The sequence below is a fragment of the Rutidosis leptorrhynchoides genome, chromosome 3 (assembly GCF_046630445.1).
Source record: "Rutidosis leptorrhynchoides isolate AG116_Rl617_1_P2 chromosome 3, CSIRO_AGI_Rlap_v1, whole genome shotgun sequence".
Classification (NCBI taxonomy): domain Eukaryota; kingdom Viridiplantae; phylum Streptophyta; class Magnoliopsida; order Asterales; family Asteraceae; genus Rutidosis; species Rutidosis leptorrhynchoides.
This window is the reverse complement of record NC_092335.1, coordinates 491,489,908-491,497,500: the sequence shown is the minus strand read 5'-3', so window position 1 is coordinate 491,497,500 and position 7,593 is coordinate 491,489,908. Positions and strand designations below refer to the sequence as shown.

At 33.5% G+C, this 7,593-nt stretch overlaps 1 protein-coding gene across 1 annotated transcript; it reads left to right on the top strand.

Annotated features, from left to right (window-relative positions):
- Positions 1-5,028: 5,028 nt before the first annotated feature.
- On the top strand, positions 5,029-6,505 carry LOC139901761 (uncharacterized mitochondrial protein AtMg00810-like). The gene is made up of 3 exons (XM_071884438.1): positions 5,029-5,159; positions 5,514-5,911; positions 5,967-6,505. The coding sequence occupies exons 1-3, from the start codon at positions 5,029-5,031 to the stop codon at positions 6,503-6,505; spliced, it is 1,068 nt and encodes a 355-aa protein (XP_071740539.1).
- Positions 6,506-7,593: the final 1,088 nt, after the last annotated feature.

Here is a 7,593-nt window from a genome sequence, read left to right as displayed (position 1 = left end):
CCTTTTATAAACTAAGGCATTTCTGGAAAGTCTTTCAAATGTTTGACAAGTTAATTTCGCCATAACTAAATGTGCTGATGAATTCTGACCGATTCTAGACAAGATTTTCTCAATCATATCCTCTGGTAGGTCTTCTAAAATAATCGGTTGTCTACCCTTAACGTCCATTTTGTTTTTATACTGTAAAATAGACAAGGATTAGATTCGTAAAAGACAATTAACAAATAATACAAGCAATTTTTACATAGAACATAAAAGGACAAGCACACTACAATACATATAATACACAACATGATTACAACCCTCTAATCTGAATCACTGGTTTCTTCTTCTTCGGACTTGGTTCGTTTTCCTAATTTTCTAGGGATATATGGTGTTCCCCTAATACGAGCCGTCGTTTTCCACAATGGTTTAGAAAAATCTGGTGGTTTAGAGGTTCCCGGGTTATTGTTACAATTTAGGAAATACGGACGTTGCCGATACATTTAAAGTTCATCGGGGTTGGAATCAGGTTTCTCTATTTTTATACCTTTTCCCTTATTATTATTTTTTGCTTTATTAAATTGGGTCGAGGTAATTTCTATAACATCATCGGAATCCTCATCGGGATTCGATTCATCGGAAAATTTGTAATCTTCCCAATATTTTGCTTCCTCGGCGGAAACACCATTGACCATTATTGACTTTGGTCCGTTGATTGAGGATTTTCTTTTATTTAATCGATTTACAGTAGGTATCAATATTTATTCCTCCGAAACCTCTTCTTCTTCCGGTTCCTCCTCTTCCGGTTCCTCTTCTTCCGGTTCCTCCTCTTCCGGTTCCTCTTCTTCCGGTTCCTCTTCGGGAATTTGTGAATCTTCCCAAAGTATATTCGACTCTTCATTATTATTAGGTGAGTTGATGGGATTTGTACTAGTGGTAGACATCTATCACACAATATCAAACACATTAAGAGGTTAATATATCACATAATATTTACATGTTAATAATATATAGTTTCCAACCAAAAGTGTTAAGCAATCGTTTTTAAAGAAAACACGGTCGAAGTCCAGACTCACTAATGTATCCTAACAAACTCGATAAGACACACTAATGCAAATTTCTGGTTTTCTAAGACCAACGCTCGGATACCAACTGAAATGTCCCGTTCATATTGATTATAAACTTTCCATATTAATTGATTTCGTTGCGAGGTTTTGACCTTTATATAAGACGTTTTTCAAAGACTGCATTCATTTTTAAAACAAACCATAACCTTTATTTTATCGACAAGGTTTAAAGGACACCACCTAGATTATCAGAAATGATAATCTAAAAATATCACACTTACACACTACCAATACATATTGGTTTACAATATTAATATGTTACAACAAAGTAAATTTCGAATGCAGTTTTAAACAATATTATACAAGCATGCTGACTCCAAATCTTGTCCATATATTAGCATGCAACAGCGGAAGCTCTTAATAATCACCTGAGAATAAACATGCTTTAAACGTCAACAAAAATGTTGGTGAGTTATAGGTTTAACCTATATATTTATCAAATCGTAATAATAGACCACAAGATTTCATATTTCAATACACATCCCATACATAGAGATAAAAATCATTCATATGGTGAACACCTGGTAACCGACATTAACAAGATGCATATAAGAATATCTCCTATCATTCCGGGACATCCATTGGACATGATAAAACAACATCGAAGTACTAAAGCATCCGCTACAACGGATGGGGTTTTTTGAGCCCAATAGATCTATCTTTAGGATTCGCGTCAATTAGTAAACTGGTTTACTAAGTCTTAGGTTACCAAGTAAAAAGCGGCATATTCAGCTTCGATCGTTCAACCATAGAAAGTAGTTTCATGTAATTGTGTCTATTTTGTAAATCATTTATAAAACTGCATGTATTCTCATCCCAAAATATTAGATTTTAAAAGTGGGACTATAACTCACTTTCACAGATTTTTTACTTCGTCGGGAAGTAAAACTTGGCCACTGGTCGATTCACGAACCTATAACAAATATGTACATATATATCAAAGTATGTTCAAAATATATTTACAACATTTTTAATACGTTTTAATGTTTTAAGTTTATTAAGTCAGCTGTCCTCGTTAGTAACCTACAACTAGTTGTCCATAGTTAGATGTACAAAAATAAATTGATACATATTATCTTGACCCAATCCACGACCCAGTGTATACACGTCTCAGGCTAGATCACAACTCAAAGTATATATATTTTTGGAATCAACCTCAACCCTGTATAGCTAACTCCAACATTACTGCATATAGAGTGTCTATGGTTGTTCCAAATAATATATATAGATGGGTCGATATGATATGTCAGAACATTTTCATACGTGTCTATGGTATCCCAAAATTACATAATATATTAGAATACATGTATAATACAATATAAGTTAGCTAGGATATGATTTGTATAGAATTGTTACAATATTTCCCGTAGCTACAACAATCAAAAAATATCCAATCTTGTTTTACCCATAACTTCTTCGTTTTAAATCCGTTTTGAGTGAATCAAATTGCTATGGTTTCATATTGAAGTCTATTTTATGAATCTAAACAAAAAAAGTATAGGTTTATAGTCCAAAATATAAGTTACAAGTCATTTTTGTAAGAGGTAGTCATTTCAGTCGAAAGAACGACGTCTTGATGACCATTTTGAAAAACATACTTCCACTTTGAGTTTAACCATATTTTTGGATATAGTTTCATGTTCATAAGAAAAATCATTTTCCCAGAAGAATAACTTTTAAATCAAAGTTTATCATAGTTTTTAATTATCAAACCCAAAACAGCCCGCGGTGTTACTACGATGGCGTATATCCGGTTTTACGATGTTTTTGGTGTTTTCAGGTTTTAAATCATTAAGTTAGCATATCATATAGATATATAACATGTGTTTAGTTGATTTTAAAAGCCAATTTAGAAGGATTAACTTTTGTTTGCGAACAAGTTTAGAATTAACTAAACTATGTTCTAGTGATTACAAGTTTAAACCTCCGAATAAGGTAGTTATATATATATATGAATCGAATGATGTTATGAACATCATTACTACCTCAGGTTTTGTGGATAAACCTATAGGAAATACAAAAAATAGATCTAGCTTTAAAGGATCCTTGGATGGCTTGAAAGTTCTTGAAGCAAAATCATGACACAAAAACAAGTTCAAGTAAGATTTTCACTCGAAATAAGATTGTTATAGTTATAGAAATTGAATCAAAGTTTGAATATGAGTATTACCTTGTATTAGAAAGATATCTTACTGTAAATAAGAAAGATTTCTTAAGGTTGGATGATCACTTTACAAGATTGGAAGTAAGCTAGCAAACTTGGAAGTATTCTTGATTTTATGAAACTAGAACTTATAGAATTTATGAAGAACACTTAGAACTTGAAGATAGAACTTGAGAGAGATCAATTAGATGAAGAAAATTGAAGAATTAAAGTGTTTGTAGGTGTTTTTGGTCGTTGGTATATGGATTAGATATAAGGGATGTGTAATTTTGTTTACATGTAAATAAGTCATGAATGATTACTAATATTTTTGTAATTTTATGAGATATTTCATGCTAGTTGCCAAATGATGGTTCCCACATGTGCTAGTTGACTCACATGGGCTGCTAAGAGCTGATAATTGGAGTGAATATACCAATAGTACATACATCTAAAAGCTGTGTATTGTACGAGTACGAATACGGGTGCATACGAGTAGAATTGTTGATGAAACTGAACGAGGATGTGATTGTAAGCATTTTTGTTAAGTAGAAGTACTTTGATAAGTGTCTTGAAGTCTTTAAAAAGTGTATGAATACATATTAAAACACTACATGTAAATACATTTTAACTGAGTCGTTAAGTCATCGTTAGTCGTTACATGTAAATGTTGTTTTAAAACTTTTAGGTTAACGATCTTGTTAAATGTTGTTAACCCATTATTTATTATATTTAAAGAGATGATAAATTGTTATATTATCATGATATTATGATATATAATATATCTTAGTATGATATATATACAGTTCAATGTCGTTACAACGATAATCGTTACGTATATGTCTCGATTTGAAATCATTAAGTTAGTAGTCTTATTTTTACATATATAGTTCATTGTTAATACACTTAATGATATATTTACTTATCATTTAACATAATTAACCAAGTGTATCAATATCTTAATATGATTCATATGTACTTAGTAAGACGTTGTTATAACGATAATCGTTATATATATATCGTTTTCGAGTTTCTTAATTCAATAGTCTCATTTTTATGTATATAACTCATTGTTAAAATACCTAATGAGATACTTAATTATCATAATATCATGTCAACTATATATATAACCATATATATGTCATCATATAGTTTTTACAAGTTTTAACGTTCGTGAATCACCGGTCAACTTGAGTGGTCAATTATCTATATGAAACCTATTTCAATTAATCAAGTCTTAACAAGTTTGATTGCTTAACATGTTGGAAACACTTAATCATGTAAATAACAATTTCATTTAATATATATAAACATGGAAAAGTTCGGGTCACTACAGTAACTACCCGTTAAATAAATTTCGTCCCGAAATTTTAAACAGTTGGAGGTGTTGACGTATCTTCTGGAAATAAGTGCGGGTATTTCTTCTTCATCTGATCTTCTCGTTCCCAGGTGAACTCAGGTCCTCTACGAGCATTCCATCGAACCTTAACAATTGGTATCTTGTTTTGCTTAAGTCTTTTAACCTCACGATCCATTATTTCGACGGGTTCTTCGACGAATTGAAGTTTTTCGTTGATTTGGATTTCATCTAACGGAATAGTGAGATGTTCTTTAGCAAAACATTTCTTCAAATTTGAGATGTGGAAAGTGTTATGTACAGCCGCGAGTTGTTGTAGTAATTCAAGTCGGTAAGCTACTGGTCCGACACGATCAATAATCTTGAATGGTCCTATATACCTTGAAAAAGCTAAAGATTCTGCGAATTAGAGAAAAGCAATGCAAGAGGAGATTGATGCATTGGAAAAGAATGAAACTTGGGAGCTTGTCAAGAAACCAGAAGCATGTAAACCGGCTACTTGTAAATGGGTGTACCGTTTGAAAAAGAACTCGGATGGAACCATTAATAGGTTCTAGGCTCGTTTGGTGGCTCGTGGCTTTTGTCAAAGTTATGGGCTTGATTATGAAGAAACTTTTAGCCCCGTGGCTAAAATGGTGACAGTGAGAACAATAATCTCACTAGCGGCTTACAAAGGATGGAAATTGTGGCAATTTGATGTGAAGAATGCTTTTCTATATGGAGAGCTTGATCGTGAGGTGTTCATGGAACAACCTATTGGGTTCACTTCAAATCAATTTCCAGAATATGTGTGCCAGTTGAAGAAAGCTCTTTATGGCTTGAAAAAAGTTCCGAGAGCTTGGTATGGTAAGGTAGCACAATACCTTGTCTTTTGTGGTTTTAATATTTATGATGCGGATTCTAGTTTGTTTGTGAAGAAAGAATCAGGTATTCATGTCTTGGTATTACTATATGTTGATGACATGATTATCACCGGAGGAAACGAGTCAGAAATCTCTCGTTTAAGTGATGCTCTTTCGGTTCATTTTGAAATGAAAAATCTGGGGGAGATTGGTTGCTTTCTTGGCTTAGAAGTTAATAAATTAGAAAACGGGTACTTTATCTCTCAAATGGGTTATGCAAGAAGTCTCTTGGAACGTTTCAACATGGGGGAGTCAAAGCCTATGTCTACTCCAATGAAACCAAACCTCAAAATAAATGAAGAAAAATCAAGGAAAAGAGCTCAAGGATGTAAAGTTGTTCCAACAAATGGTTGGAAGTTTGATTTATCTAACCATCACAAGGCCGAAAATTGCTTATTCGGTTGGCATTGTTTCACAATTTATGCAATGTCCAACTAATGTTCATCTTGATGCAGCTAAAAGGGTCCTTCATTATGTGAAAGGATTAATGGGCCACGGCTTGTGGTATAAGAAGTGTAATGATGTTTTGTTAAATGGTTTCGTAGATGCAGATTGGATGGGAGACGCAAATGATCGTCATTCAACTTCGAGTTACTGTTTTAACATGGGTTCCGCGGTTATTTCATGGTGTAGCAAGAAGCAAGATGTTGTTGCTTTGTCTAGCACGGAAGTGGAATACATAGCTGCAATTATGGCAGCTCAAGAGTGTACTTGGCTAAGAAGATTGATTGGTGACATACTTGAAGAAGTAGATTATGTTATCAAATTGAAATGTGACAACGAAAGTGCAATCAAACTTGCTTCAAATCCTGTTTTTCATGCTCGTACTAAGCATATAGAAATGAGGTATCATTTCATTCGTGAAAAGGTTCTTAGCGGGGAGATCGAGCTAGCAAATGTAAGGATAAATGATCAAGTAGCCTACATCTTTACTAAAGCTCTAATGAAAGCCAAGTTCATGGAATTTCGAGAGGCGTTGGGGATTTTTGATTGAGAGTTTGCTCTAAGGGGGAGTGTTAAAATATTAGTGCACAACTCAAGTGGCTCAACTTGCTCAACTTGATTTTGGACTTTATTGCTCAAGTTGCTCAACTTGTTCAAATGGGTTTAGGCCATTATTGACCAAATTAATGGTTAAGGTGTTTAGTGGACAACTTGACATTATCTTTTGTGGCATACTTGCATAATCAAGTTGCCTTTTATCTTATTTTATTAGGTCTAGTTGTTAGTGTGTTCACATGTATACTAGTTGTCATATTGGTGTGTTCACATGTATGCTTGTCAATTTGTCATCTAGCTTTACTAGTGGGTCTAGTTGTTGGTATGTTATGATTATGTTTTGCTTTAATCCTCTATATAAGGATTTGATTGTAACCTTTTGAAATCAATCCAACACATTTAGTTTTTCATATCTTTTGTTCATATTATTTCCTAAACCTCTCATTACTAGCAAATAACTTGGTTGTTTTAATTCCTTGTATTCCTGTTGGAGTTTCAATGCGTTCTCAAGCTTAGTTACGACTTGATTCATATCTGGACGTTTCACTGGATTAGTATCCAAGCATTCGATTATAAGATGCTCATATGCCCCGTGAACATCTCGTAGAAATATGTCTTAAGTTACTGTATAACAAAGTCAGGCATTGGACAATGGAGTTAGGGGGCCGAAATTTGGATAAACTTGAATACTATGGTCGAGGAATACGGTCAAGTGCAGCTTGATGATACACCCGATTCTTGGTGCTGGATTCTGTCATCGGATGGCATCTTTTCTGTTTCTAGTGCAAGGTTCATTTGGATCAGGCTTCTCTTCCTTCGCTTATAGCCCCTACGGTGTGGTCTAAATGTTTACCTCAGAAGGTAGTTTTTTTTTTTTTTTTTTTTTTTTTTTTTTTGAAGACTAAAATTGAATGCTCTCTTGTTAAGACTTAATCTCTCGTCTTGTGGGTTAGAGATAGAGTCCATCATGCGTCCTGGATGTAATGCTTTATTGAAAATCTCGAGTATTTTTTTTTTTGTTGGTATCAGATCCTCTCAGCATTGGTTGTAAGTTAAGCTTTGGATTAAGGTCCCTGATTTGAA

Excerpts from the sequence above, each read along its gene's own strand:
- LOC139901761 (XM_071884438.1), top strand. The coding sequence starts at position 5,029 with ATGCAAGAGGAGATTGATGCATTGGAAAAGAATGAAACTTGGGAGCTT. Across the intron at positions 5,160-5,513 it reads TCGGATGGAACCATTAATAG|TTTGTTTGTGAAGAAAGAAT; the intron begins GTTCTAGGCTCG and ends TGCGGATTCTAG. Across the intron at positions 5,912-5,966 it reads GGCCGAAAATTGCTTATTCG|CTAAAAGGGTCCTTCATTAT; the intron begins GTTGGCATTGTT and ends ATCTTGATGCAG.